The 19786-nt window shown below is 34.5% G+C and overlaps 2 protein-coding genes across 3 annotated transcripts; one reads left to right on the forward strand and one right to left on the reverse strand.

Annotated features, from left to right (window-relative positions):
• Positions 1-203: 203 nt before the first annotated feature.
• On the reverse strand, positions 204-2996 carry LOC107910237 (5'-adenylylsulfate reductase-like 4). Of its 2 annotated transcripts, XM_041088480.1 has the most exons (5): positions 2498-2981; positions 1667-1854; positions 1450-1574; positions 1206-1290; positions 204-969 (listed from the first exon to the last, which is right to left on the reverse strand). In XM_041088480.1, exons 1-5 carry the CDS (start codon positions 2693-2695, stop codon positions 945-947), a joined length of 621 nt encoding a protein of 206 aa, XP_040944414.1. In that variant the 5' UTR covers positions 2696-2981; the 3' UTR covers positions 204-944. The 2 variants fall into 2 exon arrangements, with proteins under 2 accessions (XP_040944414.1, XP_016693509.1); XM_016838020.2 differs by lacking the exon at positions 1206-1290 and having other exon boundaries at positions 2498-2996.
• Positions 2997-13342: 10346 nt separating this feature from the next.
• On the forward strand, positions 13343-17155 carry LOC121214521 (uncharacterized). The gene is made up of 2 exons (XM_041088293.1): positions 13343-14852; positions 16953-17155. Exons 1-2 carry the CDS (start codon positions 13343-13345, stop codon positions 17153-17155), a joined length of 1713 nt encoding a protein of 570 aa, XP_040944227.1.
• Positions 17156-19786: the final 2631 nt, after the last annotated feature.

Raw genomic sequence — 19786 nt, forward strand, 5'->3', positions numbered from 1 at the left:
TTTTTTTCATTAACTAGGTAGTAAGACAATATTATATTATTTTAGTTCTCAATATCAAATTTTATTAATTTATTATATAAATTTTTATAAATAATAAATTATGTAACCAAATATAATATTAGTTATAGTCAATTTATTGATTATAAAAGGAAAAAAGAAAAGAGAATATTAATTTACAACATAAAAAAATAGTACAGTCCAAATGCTTTAAAGAGAAATATTACTTTATATTAACTAATTTTTTTAAAATCATAAGACATATACAAGGTGCGTTTTCTAACACTAGAAAGTAAAGTAACAAATAAATAAACATAAATCAAATATTGCAGTGCTAAATGGCTTATGCTTGATGACTGCCTATTCAGGAGTTGCAGTGCCGCTTACATACAGGCAAGGCAAAGATGTATTCTAAATCATATTACAAATGAAAATTAAGTATTACAGGCCCAAATTAAATACCAATGTTGCTTTGGATAAAAATATGAAACAAAAAGGCTCTTGCTTCCAAGAGATTGCAACCAAACTTCTAGAGGAAACAAATACCTGTCCCACACCAGCTAAAGACTCAGCAAGATCCACTCATTGGCATTGCCGATCGCAGCAGTAGCAAGATGCTCTAGCATTCATTGCACCTTTGCAAGTTGCTTCTCTTTCAGGGAATTCAACCCAATTGTTCGTTTCAGATCAGCAAAGGATGTTCCAACATAGTTCCCAACTTTACATCTCGATTGATCCGTTTCCAAGTGAAGCGAGCAAATACCAGCAAAGTTGGATAAAATAGGTAAAGCAATCTGAAAAGCACAAATGTGGTGGCTAAGGCCAAATAGGTCTCTTGTCTAAGCAAATTCTGTGGAGATCTTGCCCATGAGAATGACCAGCTCTCCTGCTCAGAGCTTTTATGCTTCTCATGCTTTAGTACATGTCTGGTTTTGTCCCGCGATGTTTTACCCAGAGATTTTATCTGAAAGCCTATAGAACAATGCAATACTCATTAGAAACCTAAACAAGATAGGTAAGTTAATTGTCATTGTTTAACTTTTTTTATCTAAATTTGCTTCATCCTATAGGATTATACAGTCTCATGAAGAGGATTGCAATCGCATGGATAAAATTATGTGGGATGAGATGGGCACATTTTAGCCTTTACATACACCAAAAGCAAAGACAAAATGAAGTAGGTTTATGGTTCAAAACTGTCCTATCACCTGTATCCTCTCGAATCCAGAACCTTGTGCAATGACGCAACCAAATGCATGATACATGGAGAACCAGATAGGCAATCACAATTCACTGGTTAAAACCAGAAAGAATCATGAACAAATATAACATAACAAAGCTACTAAATAATGAATGCCATTAGGAAAAACTCAAAACAAGCTACTAAATAAATTAACTCGAGATAATATGGATCTCCATAGTGAAAATAAGTTGAAGAAACAAAGTCCTTACCGGTGACATCATTATAGAAAGTGCTGAGCGATTCAAAAGACCGGTTTCCATGATAACGAACACGCATTTTAGAATTTAAAAGGAAAAGAGTAGGAAAGCCATGAACTCCATACTTCGAGAGGATGCTGAAGAAATCAAATGCTACCGTTAATTAGTTCAAGAAAAACTACACTCGTAGCATGAGCAAATACCAAACGAAAGATAATCAACAGCAAACCTTGGCCTGACAGCCGATTCTTTTATGGCAAAATGAGGAATGGAAGGATAGGAAGAAGAAAGGGTCAAGAAGCTTGGTCTAAAAGACCTTGAAAAAGGACACCAAGATGCATAGAAAAGCACCGCTACATATTCATGAATATTCCTATGAACCATGTTAAGCGCCTTCTGCAATGAAATCTCATCCCCCTATTCAGAGACAAAGAGAAGATTTAATTAAAAATTGTACCCAAAAAAGGAGTATAATCAGAATTCAATGCAATTCTAACAAGGACTTGTCTCAGGAATGTTAATCCCTCTTAGCCTGTAGACCCCATGCAATAAATTCATAGAAAGAAATAACTAAAACTTAAAGAAACTTGGTGAGGGTTGGATATTGTCCCCAATTAAGGTTCTATATTCCTATTCTATCAAGAGCTCTAGCGGGTTCAAAGAGTGGGAGTGCCTGAACTTGCACAGGGTTGGACTCGATGCTACCACTTGAGCTAGCGAGATACTCTTGCTCTGTAAACCGACCTCAGACAGAATAGGAAGACAAAACACCAACTGGGAACAATACAGGACTTACAGAGAATCCGACCCTCAAAAACAACTTAATGCTGGGCATATCTCCATTTGCATCAGGATCAAAGATTCATTCTGATAAGCGGCCAAAATGAAAAACCTAAAATCCATTCCTAATTCCTTGATTGCATATTTATCAGCTTAAAACTTTAAAATGTGCACAAACTAAAAATTCTCTAAACTTAGCTCGAAATATACAGCACAGGATCAAATCAGTCAAAGAATAAAACTGAACCAGATTAAAGAAAAAACAAAATTATCAAGGTACCTCGGTAACTCCAACGGAATCAATAGATTCAATAAAATCAGAGTGAATGGAGCAAAAAGAGTCTCGAAAGTCAAAGACGGCTTCAAAAACGGAGTTCTTGGGACACAACGGAACCCTAACGGGAACGGTGACGGCGCATGTTAGCCTCCACCACAAAAACAATATTAGGATCCTCATTTCCCATATCTTGGTACCCATGGATGGGTGATTCACGGAAAATTACCGAGAAAAGAAAAAGGAGTAGGAATATCTTTTTAAATATAAGAAACACTAAAATGGGATGTGAGATATTGAAAGGGATAAAAGTAGATTCTGGGAATTAATGTGGAAAGATTATAGTGTCAGAAACTGAAAGGGTGGGAAACAAAAATGGGATTTCTGGGCAAAGACAGTGCTTTATAAATTAGTAAGAATGAAGAAAATTATTTATAGTCTGAGTAAATAGCAAGATTTTCGTTTCCTAACATCAAGTATCATTTCATTTTGATAAGTCAATTGCTATATCAAGATTTTTTTTATATTTTAATTTTATTATGTATGTATTGATTGATGACATATCATGATAAATAATTTTATTTTTTTGTACTCTTAATTTGATGTATTTTTGTGTTTAAATTTCGGAATTTAATCTATTCTTTTATTAATATAGTACATATTTTGTGTGTTATTATTAATTTATAACTATACATTTTATTATTTATTATATGTTATTTTTAGACACACTTTGTATTCTAAATACGTAATTTCCATACATTTATGTGTCTTATAATTTCTAGTCATTATTATTTTATTTTTTAGTATGCAAATTAAAAAAAAGATAATTATATCTTTCTTATTATTCATCTATGTTTTTTTTTTCAATTTTCTAATTTTAATTACAAAATAATGAAAATGTAATTATACATTGAATTGCTATAAAATTAAAGATATTTGACTTTTCCATAAAAATATATAATTAACTTCAACTAAAATTAAGTAAAATTATATTTAATTTTGGTACATATTAGGTTTAATAACCTAAGTTTGGCACTTTTTGCTTCTGTGCTACCTATGGTTTTTTTTATCTAATATAACACATATATTTAATAAAAGTTATACATTTTAGTATTTAAAGCTAACGATCTTACTTTTTGGTGTTTAATTCAGATTTTAAAGTTGATTTGATGAAAATTCATAATTAACTAATAATATTAGAAGTTAACTTTCATCAAATTGACCCTAAAACCTGAATTAAAACACTTCCATCAGACTATATTTGACAAATTAAGCAAATTCACAATTAACATTAAATTTATTATATTAATAAAATCATAAAAATTTCAAAGATAATGATATTAGTAATTAATTTTCATCAAATCAACCCTAAAACTCGAACTAAACATTAAAAAGTTAACATTGTTACCTTCATGTACCAAAATATACAACTATTGTCAAATACAAATGCCACATCACACCAAAAAATAACACAAATACCACATTAGAGAAAAATGTCAAACTCGAATACCAAATAATATATTAAGCCTACATATTAACCTTGAATGAATTCATTGATTTATTTTATATAAAATTAATTAGCTATCATTATTTAATTAGGTTCTAATGGAAAATAAAAAATACAAAGAAAATAGCAAAAGCAAGAAAATTCATTTCAAAAGTACTACATAATTAAAATTTAAATGGTTAACATGTATTTGTATAAATATATTTAAAAAAACAAAAACATATTTTAATTATAATTGATAGGATTTTTTTAAAAAAATAAACTTAAAACTAACGAGGTCTTAGTTTAACGGGAAAGATTAAGGTTTTAACAACTCTAAATTTCTAAGTTCAAGTCTCATTCTATGTAAATCATATATGAGTTCTTAATCTTTTTTTTTTGTAGTTGCAAAGTGATTGTACTTGTAACTTAAAAAAACTTACATATATTAATTGAAAAAACATGGCTAATATACTAAAAAAAGCCTCAAATTATTATAACTTGTTTAAATAAATTCTTATATTATTTTTATAATTAAATGTGACCCTAACCAATGGTTTTTTACCCATGAAAACCTTTAATTTTAATTTTAAACTAATTTGTATTTAGGTTAATTATTTAATACACCATTAGTAAAATTTTTTAGACTCTACAAGTAGGTTGAGAGTGTAACAAGTATCACTTTCATTTATATAATTTTTTTAACTACACCCTATAATATGACAAACCCTTAACTCGCTTGCGGAGTATAAAAAATTCCATTGTCGTTGTATCAAATGATTTTTCTTTATATTTAATGCTGATGTGAATAGTTTATTAGGTAAAAAATAAAAATTTAAAATTTCATGAAAGTGCTTGTACACATAACATACTTAACCGCTATTTTGAAAATTTTGATTACTCTTTTAAATTTTATGTTGATATTAAATGTGTATATGATTTCTATTGCATCAACAAGAAAATTAAGAAATGAGCTTGAAATTCAAAATATTTTATTTTTTGGTAAATTACAATAACAGGGCAAAGCCCCAACAACCAACGTGACTAATGCGACTCAAACTCAGGCCATACCTAGGGTGGTGAACAACCTTGACCATCAGTTCATCACATGGGGTTCCAAAATATAATTACTTTAATATTAAAATCAAGGGCTTTTATGGGTAAAAAAATGAGTTAGGAGCTTATTTAACTACAAAAATAGTTTAATGGCTTGTTTAAACAAAAAGTAGTAGTTTAAGGGCTTTTTTAGTATATTAGCCAAAAAAACATTATGCTTAACATGTTATTACTTTATTTTATTTTTTAAAACATTAATGTCATTATAAGTACTTATCATATCTGCTTTTTTTGAAACAATGCCTAGAGCTATCCATAGCTCATTCCTAACCCTTAAATAGGAGGATAATACGCTTCAATATACTCAAACCCATGTCCTCCTACACTAACAACAATGTTGATGCCAATCAAGCTAAGACTCAATCAACATATTATTATATTAGAATATAAAGTGATTTAATTCAAACTTAATAATAAAAATATATTCTTATTATTTTTAATTGAAAAGTATTAAATATAAAGATTGAAAATAAGAAAAATAAATAGAATAATAAGTAATTAATAAAAGTAAAATGATCATTTTATTTAAAATTATTTTAAAATTAAAGCTCGGAGGATAAATGGATATATTTCAAAGCTTAAAGATAATGTTTTTTTTATCGGGGTTTGAATACTTTTCCAACTTTATAATTCACACTTTGCGTAATAAAAGATAACAGAGATGGAGTTTTAAATCTATATATAATATATATATAAATTATATAAAATTATACTAAAATTTAGCACATGAAGTGAAAAATAAATATTATACATATAAATATTATAATATTTTTGGATGAGAATTACATAATTAAAAATTATTTTTTTAATTGGATAGCTTTTTTTAAATGTTAATTGATTATAATTTTCGAAGATGTTTGGTTGGAGAAATAAACGTAATATCATAGGTATCGAGCTACTCCCACACAGCTTTTGAAGATGTTTAGTTTGAGAATAAAAGTAAAATTAAGATACTATATAAGTAAATGTAAAACCCACCTTGTTTGGGGATAAATCTCAAAATTATATATAAATTTTGGTTCAATATGTAATGTAAATACTCGATTTTGCCCGGGACTAAAAGGCCCAATTACATACGGCCCAAAATGAAATTAAAGGCCCAAATTACAGTGGCCCCAAAATTATCAGAAACCTTAGGGTTTCCAATCTTCAAGCGCCGCAGTCAAACACCGAAACACGATCTCCACACCTGCAAGAAATAAACAGAATATGGCAAGAGAATCAAGGATTTGCAAATCAAAAGATATCAATAGATTTGTTTCTTTATATCATATTATGGCTATAAAATGCCATTGAATACACTGTAATAGGCATCGAAAAATCAAATAAAAAACACGATTATTTTCACAATAAACAGAGCAGTGAGTACAATATTGAGAGAACAGAAATCAAATCAAAGGTTTATATTTTACATTTTTTCACTTTAATCTACTGTTATTGCATTTTTTATTTTTTTATTATTCGCATACAAATAAAATAAACAGGAAAAAAAGAATAGAAAATACTTGTATTCGAGTCCAAGCTGTCGTGGACGGCCGAGGAAGTCGTCTCCAAGGATAGACGGCCGGAAACCGAAAGGTTTCTTGGGCTTTTGGGGTATTTCTATTGATATTTTGAAGGTTTTGAGCCCGGATTCGATTTCAGAAAGGTCGAAAGGATCGGGTAGGGGATTTTATCCTTTTCCGGCCACTGCAGACGGTGGTGCCGGCGCCAGAGATCGGCGGCCGGTGCGGTGGCCGATGATCGGACTGGAGGCCGGACGAACAGAGGGGAGGAGAGTTTTTTTGAAAGGTTTCTGTTTTTTTTAAAAGAAAGGGCGAATGAATTTTTGAGTTATTTTTGGCTTAAATAGCCTATTTGAAACGACGTCATTTCATTAGGCCTCCCCAGGCGCTAAAACCGTTTTGGGGAGGCAGACCCGAATCCGACCCGATCCGGCCTAGGATCCGCGTGTTTTTGTACGGAGGGGAAAATTTCACTTTTAGCCCCTCCGCCTTTTAATGTTTCTTCAATTGAGTTTGTTTTATTTTTTTAAAATCTGGCCCTTAAATTTATTTTTATTTCAATTCGGTTCAATTTGAACGGCGCCGTTTTAGAGGAGAAGGGAAAATTTCCCTTCCACCCCCTCTGCATTGTTAGCGTGTTCAATAGGGTCCTTTAAACTTCATTTATTTGCGGATTTCTCCTCTGATTTCCATTTCCAGTGTAACTTAGTCCTTTTTATTTTCTTTATTTTTTAATTAATTAATTCTAATAATGTAATTACTATTTTTAACTTTTATATATAATGATTTTTTTAAAAAAATCTATATATATATATATATATTTTATGTACATAATTATTTTTTTAAACTGATATTTTTTCATATTTATATATATACACATATTTATTTTCGATAATGTATTTATTATCTATATATATATTTTCCCAACAAATGTTCTTTTATATTTATATAAACATGTATATATCTATGTTTTTTATTTTCGAAAATGCTTAAATACCTACTTATTTTAACATATATTTTATAATTTATATGTATATATACATTTTCAGACCTTTCTTTATCTTCACAAATGCATTATGCATTTTTTTATATAAATTTTTATAATCTAGATTTCATATGTAAATCCGTGTGCATGTTTTTTTATTCTTCATAGGTTCAATGTATAGGTTATGCACTTTCTTTTCTTTATACGTTTTTTTTGCTTATTTCAATCATTTGTTTATCAATTTATTTTTTCATTTTTTTTGCTCATTTATTTGATATTTTGCGTGTCATTATTTTTATTTATTTATTTATTTATTCATATTATTTCTATACAATTGTTGTATTTATTATTGATATTTGTTAGAGAGGCATCTATTCATACATTCAACATAACATTACGTCATCTTTTTACTCGAATTAAAAAATAGAATTTTTCAAAATAGAGATAATACTCGTATTTAGAATTTTCGAGAAGATTGAGCCCTAACGTATTGGGTTCCGATTTTCTTCGTTAAATCTAACAATCGAGAATTGCTCTTTAATCAAACAAAATAAAACTTGTCATCAGGAATTCAATATGTTGTGTCCTAACGTATTGGATGTGACACGTTGATTTCTCGAGAAAAAGATTTTTTTAAAAAAATAAAGGAAATATTGAATGTTTGGGATTTTAGGAAATTATGCCCTAACGTATTGGGCTGCGATTTCTTCATAAATTTTAAACAATTAGATATTTTCTTAAATTTTATTACACGAGTTTTTTGGACTAACTCATCTTGAAGAGAATAAAATGTGGTGCCCTAACGCATTGGGTGTGATATTTTTCTTTTTTTTTTTCAAAATGAGAAAGTCTTAATAAATAATTTAATTTAATTAATGATCACATTTTTTTAACTCTCGACTTTAAGACATTAATTAATCAATTTGGTATCAATTTTTGGGCGTTACGAGGGTGCTAATCCTTCCTCGTATGTAATTGACTCCCGAATCCGTTTTTCTAAAACTCATAGACCAAAGTCGTTTTTTAGGTGATCCAATCACACCTTCATAAAAGATTGGTGGCGACTCCCAATTTTTGTTTTTTTTAAAGTCAACAACTAATTTCTGTTTTTTTTCCAAAAAATAAAAGTTAGTTTCGACAGCTTGGCGACTCCATTGGGGACTTTTTTAAAAAATAAGAGAGTCGAGCCACAAAGTTGATTAATTTTTTGTCTTATGGTCGAGAAAATATTTTTTAAAAAATCATGAGATCCTTTTGCATTCATTATTTTTCTGCTTAATTGATCTTTGCATTATACATTACATGAGTTGAATCATTTTACCTTTTTAAGTGGGAGTGAGAAACTATTCTTTCGTGAGGTTTTCACCTCCGTATAGGATAGTGGATCGCTTTCGGAATACATCGGTACCTATGCCTTCGTGAGATTATCATCTCCGTATAGTCATAGGGAAAATGTGTTCCCCTGAACCGAACTTGATCTATATGAGCTTATAATGGGTGAAGATCGAGGAATCTGCTGGTTCGGGTACCTTTGCCCTAGAAGTCGAACCTCATATAGTGAACCTTAGGAATCCACCCTAGGTAAAGCTACACTAAACCCTAGTAGATACCTGAATAGGTGTTTTCACTATTTCTTGATTATATTCTATGTTTATATGATACTGACTTTTCGTGGTTTATTTTGATTGCATGTCATGACATTTCATTTCATTATAAAAGGCGTCGGTTCATATTCAGTTGCTAGATAGAAAGCTTATCATGGAAAAAGGGTTTCTTGATAAAGTGGAAGATAATACGGCTATCCGAACTTGGTCTAAAACAACACAGCAAGAAAAGGGTGATAGTTTGGCTGACGGATATGTATCAAAATTGTGGGACTTTACTCGCATCAGTGTAACTCAAAATAGTTTGCAAGAGTTGAAGGAAATTTGGGATCAGTGGAATGACGAGGTTAGACAGCTATTTTATGATAATTATGGGGATTTGTCTTATTTGCTTGACGTGAAGGTAGACAAGCGTTTGTTCCGAACCCTCGCCCAGTTGCTTCATATTTGGAATCCTACTTACAGTTGCTTCACATTTGGGAAGGTCGATTTGGTGCCTACGATAGAAGAATATGTGGCTTTACTCTGATGTTTAAAGTTTCAAGTGGACAGGGTCTACTCGAGAGCGATAAATGTGCCAACCTTTTCAAAGAAGCTGATGAGTATAACAAGGATGAGTGAGCAGTGGGTTGCTACACGGATTAGGCAAAATGGGGATAGTAAGTGCGTTCCTTAGAGGAGTTTGAAAGATGCAATTTTAACGCACCCAGGCGTAAGGAAGAGGTTAGATGTCTTTGCGCTAAGTATATAGGGCTTGGTTGTTTTCCCCAAAGCCTTGGGCCATGTTGATGAAGCAGTCACTGACTTATTCGACCGGCTTGATAAGAGGGTTACACCAATTCTGATAATTTTGGCAGAAACTTTCAGGTCATTGAGTGCATCCCAAAAAGCGGGAGAGGAAAGATTCATTGGGTGTGCACAGCTTCTACTCGCATGGTTTCACAGTCACTTTTGGAATGTGGATAAGGTTTCGTATCAGGTTTTCTCTGAAAATTATTCACCACTAAAGGAGATAGTAGCTACGCTGAGAAGAGACGACATTTCGGAGGAGAAGTAGATGGCAATTCTTCAAAATCTTCAGGAGGAGGACGTTGACTGGAGAGCTCCTTGGTTGCTTCCAGATGAGATCCTGTATAGGTATGGTAAATTTGATTCGTTTCCACTACTTGGAATTTGAAAAGCTATTGGATATGCCCCATTATTGGTGATAAGGCAGTATAGGTCAAGGCAATTTATACCTGCGGCCCAAGGGATAGCTGATTATGAATTTTCATACAGAGATGATGGTTATTGAAAGAAAATTCAAGAGATGTCTAGCATATAGAAACAGACTCGCCGAATGAAGAGGTTAGTGGGTCCGATGACAACTCCTGAGTATAATGAATGGTGGGTTAGGAGAATTAACGACAATGTACCCAAGATAAGTCAGGAAAATAGCCAGTCAATAGAGGAATATTTGCGGGTCGTCCCTTTTGAGTTGGAAATCATAAGACAAGATTTTGAAAGACGAAATGTAGATTTAGAAAAGAAGATAGAGCGAATGGAGGAAGAAAAGATGAACTTGAGATTAGACATAGACATTCAGAAGCTCGAAACGGAGAAATTAAGGAAAGAGAAAAACAAGGCTGAGGAGGAGTTGGGTAGTCTGAAGTCGGATTATAAAAATTTACGACTGTCAATAAGAACTGCCGGGCTAGGAAAAACTTCAGAGCAATGGCGTGAAGAAATTCGAGAAAAAAATGACAAAGCCGATAGGTGGGAACGGAAATTCCAAGAGATGCAGATGCGAGACGAGGCTTTAGAGAAGAGTTTATTAGATAGTCAAAGAGAAAAATGTGAATTAAAAGATAGGGTGATCAAGTTAGAAAGATCTCTTCATCAGTATAGAAATCGAAATGCTGTAATAGAGTTGAAAGCAAGCTTGAGCAAGATTGAGGAAATGAAGAAAAGAATCGAAGAGCTAGAAATGGCGTTGCAAAATTGTGAGATCCAGATTAAGTACTTGAAAGCAAATGAAAGTCGTAATAAGGAACAACTCCACTACTGTCAGAGTCAAGTTAGGAGCAGAGATCATCTTATGGAGGAAGCTGTGGTCCAGATTCGAGGAGTAGCTGATCACATACAGACTTTAGCAGTACAGGCTGACATGCTGAGTGTAAAGTATGAATTAGAATCAGATCGGGGGCAAGAATTAGCTTTGTTACTTAGAAAGATTAGAGTTCTGGGTACTAGGGCAAAGTCTTATTTGTAATTCACTTTATGTAAAGAAATTTAATTTCTAGTAAAGTTTTCTTAAATGAAATTGAATCAAAATTGACGCCTTTTTGCATTCATTTCATGCATTGCATTGCTTCATATGCATTAAAAATATTAAAAAAGATTCTAATTAATTTAAATCATTCCTCAATTAATCTGGAAACCAACCAACCTACCAAACACCGCTACGGTACTCGATCGAAAACTAAAGACATGGACCAGAGGCTAGAACAATTCTAAAAGAAAATGCAAGATCAGCTTCAACAACAAATGAATGAGCAACTTGAGAATATTCAACAAAAAATGATGGATAAAATAATGGAATCTCAGGGGAATATGATGGCTAAGTTAACTCAGTTGTTGACTGGAGGAGTTGTAAAGGGAAAAGCTCTGTGCTTAATGTTGAAGAAGGAGACAGCGAGGGACCTGTTTATCCCCCAGGCTTTACCCCTCAGCATGTTAAGGTATATCCACGCAAATCTTCTGTCACCATTAAGCCTCAGCAGTTCCAAGCCGGCGTTGCAACACAAATGAATTTTCAAGCTGGATCAGGCACTAACCCCGGAGACAACCTTGTTAATCCTGTTATCCCTGACTTTGATGAAATAGCTGAAAATGAGAAAATGAACGATGAATTGCCAAAACAACTAGAGGAAAAGTACAAGTGGCTAGAAGAGAAATTTAAAGTGATGGAATGTGCCGAGAGCTACTATGGGATGGATGGTAAAGAATTGAGCCTGGTTCCGGATTTAGTACTCCCTTACAAGTTCAAAATGCCAGAGTTTGAGAAGTACAATGGAACTAGTAGCCCCAAAGCTCATATTACCATGTTTTGTAGGCGAATGACTGGGCATGTTAATAACGACCCACTGCTGATACATTTCTTCCAGCATAGCCTCACAAGGGCAGCATCCAAGTGGTACAACAATTGAGCCGTACCAAGATTAATTCATGGAGAGATTTAGTGCAGGCATTCGTAAAACAATACAGTCATGTGATTGATATGGTACCTGATAGAATCACTCTATAAAATATGGAGAAGAAACCTGGTGAAAGTTTTAGGCAATATGCATAGAGGTGGAAGGAGGTTGCTATCCAAGTTCAGCCGTCTGTTCTAGAAAAAGAGATGACAATACTTTTTGTTAACACATTAAAGACCCCATTTATTACTCACATGTAGGAAGTGTTACTAAAAGCTTTTCTGACATAATTATGAATGGTGAAATGATAGAAAATGCTATCAGAAGCGGGAAGATAGATGCGGGAGAAAGTAGTTGAAAGTCAGCCTCGAAGAAAAAGAAAAATGAGGTCAATAATGCCAGTTATTCAAAGACGATTACGGTGAATCAGCCGAGAAAGGTGGCTGTTGACAAACAAGGAGCCGACACAAGGTAAAACAAGGAAAAACCCCAATTTACGCCCATTCTAATGTCATATAAGGAGTTCTATCAAAAGTTATTCAATGCACACGTAGTTTTTCCTTTTTATTTAGAACATCTATAGCCTCCGTACCCCAAGTGGTACGATGCAAACGCACAATACGATTATCATGCGGTAATCGTGGGATATTCCATAGAATATTGTACGGCGTTCAAAAATCTAGTTGAAAGACTCATAAGCATGAGCATTGTTAAATTGGATGATTCACCTAAGACAAAGAATCCGTTACCTAATCATAATGGAGTGAACATGATAGGTGGGAGCATGGGTAGAAAAATCAAGGAAGATATTGGAGAAGAGAAAATTCCTTTTAGATGGGTCTGGAGGAATATGGTAGAAAGGGGATTATTTGCTTCAGAGAGAAGCTTTGAAGGGGTGGAAAACTACTGTGAGTTCCATCATGATGAGGGACATGAGATTCAAGAATGTACAAAATTTAGAGCCTTGGTTTAAGGCATGATGGATAACAAGGAAATGGAGTTTTACAAAGAAGTTAAGGAGGAACAGAGTATCTGCACATCCGAATCCACGAAGGTGCCAAGAGTAGCGCAGCCGGTAGTCATCATTTCGCGACCAAAAAATAATGAAGTGAGAACACCAGTAATGTCAATGATCATAATAAAGAAACCTGTAACCTTTTTTTACCAAGATAGTAAGAGGGTTCCGTGGAACTACGAGTGCAATACAACTGTCCCTGGAAAGGAGACTGCAAAGGACCAAGGTGTGAGTGCCGATCCAGAACCAGTGAAAGGAAATGCCATATCAGTGGAACAAAAAAGGAAAGTAGCTGAGCCTGTGCTATCCATTAATGAGCCAGTGAAGGAGGAAGAAGCTATGGAATTCCTCAAATTTTTGAAGCATAGTGAGTATAATGGGGTCGAACAGTTGCATAAACAACCGGCTCACACATCCGTACTAGTCTTGCTCTTAAATTCCAAAGTACACTGTAGTGCGTTGATGAAGGTGTTGAACGAAACCTATGTAGCCAATGATATTTTTGTCAATAAATTGGATCGGTTGGTCAATAATATCAGTGCTGATAACTTCATATTCTTCAACGATGATGAGATACCACCTGGGGGCATAGGATCTACTAAAGCTTTGCATATCACTACACGATACAAGCGGTATACTTTGCTGGGAGTGTTGAATAACAATGGATCAGCTTTGAATGTGTTGCCATTATCTACACTTAATAAACTTCTCATAGACAGCTCACACATGAAAACATTCCAAAATATAGTGAGGGCATTTGATGGTACAGAAAGGAAGGTCATGGGACGAATTGAGATACCCCTATTGATCGGCTTAACAGTTTACGAAGTGGATTTTCTTGTAATGGATATCAAACCCTCATACAATTGCTTACTAGGGAGACCATGGATACATTCGGCGGGGGCTGTACCTTCATCGTTACATCAGAAATTAAAGTTGGTGTCAGAAGGCCGGTTGGTGACGATAAACGTTGAAGAGGATATTATAGCGGCCGTATCCAATGAGGCGCCGTATGTGAAAACTAATGACGAGGTGGTGGAATGCTCATTTCGATCTCTGGAATTTGTAAATGGAACATTTATTTCTGAAAGGAGTAAAATTTTGGTGCCTAAAATATCCAAAACTATAAATATGGGTTTGCAATTGTTGTTGGGGAAAGGAGCTTTACCCAGAAGAGTATTAGGGAAATACCTTCAAGGGAAGATTAGGGTTCTAGAGGTAAAAGACAAACAAGACAACTTTGGTTTAAGGTACAAACCAGATAGAGAGCAGAGGAGGAAAGAGCTGGAAAGAAGGCAAGAAAGAAGAAGGGCGCGTTTAAATAGAGAGAAAATCAAATGGGAGCCAATGATAATTCCCCACATATCCAACACCTTCGTGTTTGGGGGTATTATTCACTTTGAGAGAAGGATATCAACTGAGGAAAGCATCGAGGAAACACTGGAAAATGTGCACATCAATGCCATTTGTGAGGGTACAAAGGAAGAAGGAAATTTGTCAAACATTTGTCCTTATGAGCCTGGGAGTGTTCTAGATAATTGGACTGCGGAAGAAATACCTGAAGTCTTTAGAATTGTCTCAGAGTAATATTCAGAACAAACTTGTTGTTTTAGCCTAGAAATAATAAGAACTCTTTTGTGAAAAAGGCTTACGTTCAAGCATCATTATTTTAATAAAACACATCTTTGCAATTCTTCAAGCAAATATTCTTTATTCTTTCCATACGAGTAAATATTATATAATTATTCTTCTATTTATAATCATATTGTACAAATAATTGTACATAAATTCATACATTCTTTTGTAATCATATTAGGTCCTTATATATTAATGACGTGAATGACGCTGCTACAAACTCAGAGTTTCCTTTTGAACGAAACATATGTTTAGAGGGATCACAAGACTTTGAAGATGACATAGATTGTGGTTTATCTTTGGACTTGGTGAGAATGGTGGAACAAGAGAAAAAACAAATTGTACCTCATAAGGAAACAATAGAAATTGTGAGCTTGGAAGAAGGGAAAGAGGTGAAAATCGAAACTGAGTTTTCTGCAAAAGACAAGACGAGACCTCATTGAATTACTCCAAGAATTAAAAGATGTCTTCACATGGTCATACCAAGATATGCCCGGGTTGAGCACTGACATTGTGGTACATCGCTTACCCATAAGGAAGGATTGCAAGCCAGTTCAGCAGAAGCTCAGAAGGATGAGGCTTGATATTGTGCTTAAAATAAAAGAGGAAGTCAAGAAACAATTTGATGCTGGGTTTTTACAAGAGATCAAATATTCTGAATGGGTAGCCAACATCGTTCCAGTCCCAAAAAAATATTGAAAAGTACGAATGTGCGTGGATTACAGATATTTGAACAAGGCTAGCCCAAAGGACAACTTCCCATTACAACATATTGACACGTTGGTAGACAATACAGCGGGATATTCACTATTTTCTTTCATGGATGGTTTCTCAAGATATAATCAGATAAAGATACATCCCGAAGATATGGGAAAGACTACGTTCATTACTTTGTGGGGAACAATCTGTTATAAAGGGATGCCCTTTGGGTTAAAGAATGCGGGAGCAACATACCAAAGAGCCATGGTAGCCTTGTTCCATGACATAATGCACAAGGAGATTGAGGTTTATGTTGATGATATGATTGCCAAATCCAGAATAGAGGAGAAACATGTGCAGGTCCTGAGAAAATTGTTCTTAAGACTAAGAAAGTTTCAGCTCAAACTCAATCCAATAAAATGCACTTTTGGGGCCAGGTCAGGAAAGTTGTTGGGCTTCGTAGTTAGTGAAAAATGAATCAAGATTAACCCAGACAAAGTCAAGGTAATACGAGATTTACCGCCACCACGTACTCAGAAAGAGGTTCGAGGTTTCTTAGGATGATTGAATTATATTGCTCGGTTTATTTCACAGTTGACTGAGAAATGTGACCCCATATTTCGTCTTCTAAAGAAACATAATCCAGGTGTTTGGAATGAAGAATGCCAAGAAGCTTTTGAAAAGATAAAGCAATAACTATCCAATAATCCAGTGCTGTCACCACTTAGCCTAGATAGACCTTTGATTTTGTATTTAACGGTATTTGACAATTCCATGGGATGTGTGTTGGGTCAACATGATGCGAATGGAAAGGAGAGTGCGATATACTATCTCAGTAAGAAATTTACTGATTGTGAAATGAGATATTCGTCTATTTAAAAATTATGTTGTGCCTTGATCTAGACGACAAAGAGGTTGAGGTAATACTTACTCTATCATATGACTTGGTTAATTTCAAAATTAGACCATTTAAAGTATATGATGGAGTCAACGGCGTTGAATGAGAGAATGGCTAGATGGCAAATCCTGCTCTCTGAGTTCGATATAGTATATGTAAGTCGGAAGGCCATCAAAGGGAGTGCGATAGCAGATTTCTTGGCTAGCAGAGCTTTAGAAGATTATGAACCTCTGGACTTTGATTTTCCGAATGAAGATTTGATGTATGTGGCAAATGCTGAAGAGGACTCCCAATAAAATCATTCTTGGAATTTAAACTTTGATGGAGCCTCGAATGTATTAGGCAATGGGATTGGGGCAATCCTGGTATCTCCAAACGGGGATTATCATCCTTTCACCAGTAAATTAGACTTCGATTGCACTAACAATATGGCTGAGTATGAAGCTTGCATCATGGGTATTCGAGCAGCCATAGAACGAAAAATTAAGATACTAGAAGTATATGGAGACTTAGCATTAGTGATATACCAACTAAAAAGGGAATGAGAAACGAGAGACCCCAAGTTGATTCGTTATGGAGATTGGTTCTGGAATTGATTGAAGAGTTTGACAACATTACCTTCTATTATCTCCCACGGGAAGAAAATCAGATGGCTGACGCTCTTGCTACTTTAGCCTCCATGATTAAAGTAAACCAGTTAGAGGACATGAAGCCCATTCAAATTAGTATTTATGAGATCCCAGCCCACTGTTCCAGTATTGAAGAAGTGGAGAATGATAATCGTCCCTGGTACCAAGATATATTGCTATATGTGAAGAATCACGAATATCCTAATCAGGCAACGGAAAATGATAAGAGGACATTGAGGAGACTAACTATTGACTATGTCTTGGATGGAGAGATCCTATACAAAAGGGGAAAGGATCGAATACTGTTGAGATGTGTGGATGTTGTAGAGGCTAAGGAGACTAACTATTGACTATGTCTATGAGGGTGTTTGTGGAACGCACGCCAATGGATTCACCATGGCTAGATAGATCATGAGATTCGGATATTACTGGTCCTCCATGGAAGGAGATTGCATCAATTATACCAAGAAGTGCCACAAATGTCAAATTTATGGGGATAAAATGCACGCACCTCCTCCACCTCTTCATGTTATGACTTTTCCGTAGCCTATTTCCATGTAGGGAATGGATGTCATTAGGCCAATATCGCCAAAGGCTTCTAATGGACATCGTTTCGTTTTCGTGGTTATTGACAACTTCACTAAGTGGGTAGAAGCAGCCTCATATGCTAATGTTATGAAGTCAGCAGTCAATAAATTTTTGAAGAAAGAGATCATATGTCGATAGGGAATGCCTAAAAAGATCATATCTAACAATGCGCTGAATTTGAATAACAGCACGATAGCGGAAGTCTGCAACCAGTTCAATATTAGACACCATAATTCATCACCATATCGTCCGAAAATGAATGGTACAGTAGAGGCGGCCAACAAAAATATCAAGAAAATTGTGGCGAAAGTGGCTGAAACTTACAAGGATTGGCATGAGAAGTTACCATTCGCTCTTCTTGCTTATCGAACATCTATCAGGACTTCTACTGGAGCAACACCTTTTTCTTTGGTTTATGGGATGGAAGCAGTCCTACCCATCAAAGTCAAAATTTCTTCTCTCCGGGTTTTGGCTGAATTAAAATTGGATGAGGCCAAATGATCCAATCTCGGTATCATTAGTTGAACCTGATAGAAGAGAAAAGACTAAAAGCTATTCGTCATGGTCAAATGTATCAGAGGCGAATGATGCGAGCTTATAATAAGAAGGTTCGTCCCAGAGAATTTCATGAGGGGGATTTGGTGTTGAAAAGATCCTCCCTTTACAAAAGGATTTTAGAGGGAAATGGATGCCAAATTGGGATGGACCTTATGTTGTAAAAAAGGCTTTTTCTAGAGGTGCTTTGATTTTGAGTGAAATGGATGGCAAAAATTTATCGAATCCTGTAAATTCAGATTCAGTCAAGAAATATTTCACTTGAAGGAAAAGGAGGAATCAAAGTGAAAACCCGCAAAGGGCGCTTCGAAAAAAAAAAGAGGAGAGGAGAGGCTAATGTGAAAACTCGCAAAGGGCGCCTTAAGACCAAAGGGGATTTGAGTTGAAAACCTAAAATGGGCGGCTCAAACATTAGGGCATGTGGTGATTCGGCTACACCAAATCAACAGGAAAAGGATATACGATGTCTTGAGGCATCGACAAAGTACTGTAGATCCCCTAAACACATGTTAAATTCAAAATGGTTCTTAGTTTGCACGGAGAAGTTCAAGCTGTAATATCCAACGCACCTAGTCTTCATATTACTTGTATTGAATTTGTTTGGTCTTGTAATAATTCATTCTTTGCTATTCTTGAATACTTTTCTTTTCAAGACACTTGCTATCAATAAATTCCTTTTCTATTTTTCGAGTTATGCCCTAGTCATTATTTTTGAAAACATGTTGCATTAGAATAATAATTGATGGACTAATAAACTTTTACAAAAAAAGTTTTGCATATTGCTCTGGAAGATTCTAAATAATATATTAACTTGAAACAAGACTATTGTTTAGAACGCACCAGGCTTAAAATTGAAATATCTAAGAAGAAAAAGTCTAAATTAAGACTGTTCTTTCGAATTTTGTTGAGATGACAAGAAGTCTGGCTTGGCGACAAAACTTCAATCACCAAGGAATAAGAAGAAGTTCCCTCGAAGAAGAGAACCTTCATTTGTGCGTGAGCCTTTGGTACGATACCTTGGGAATAGTATAAAGGACCAGAAAGATCTAGATCCTTGAAATTTTTATAGGAGAGGATTGAGGAAAAGCCATATATTCCTACCCTTGCGTTACAGTAGGACAAATAATAATAATAAAGCATTTTACACTCATGCAAACATCATTCATACATGTCTGGTTAAGATCATTTGATGCATTTGTGATCATGCCATCCTCATCTTAGGCATAATTGGGTTCATCATACAGGTCATGTTTCACAAAAAAACAGATCAATGAAATCATAAAGCCTTATCTCCCTGGGCAACAGTGGAGCAGGCTAAAAAACAACAGATCTTGCCTTCATATATTGGCGTGAAGTAGATCGAAAATAACAGATGCTGTCTTCCTATATTGGTAGCGAAGTGGA

Source organism: Gossypium hirsutum, chromosome D02, assembly GCF_007990345.1.
Source record: "Gossypium hirsutum isolate 1008001.06 chromosome D02, Gossypium_hirsutum_v2.1, whole genome shotgun sequence".
Lineage (NCBI taxonomy): Eukaryota > Viridiplantae > Streptophyta > Magnoliopsida > Malvales > Malvaceae > Gossypium > Gossypium hirsutum.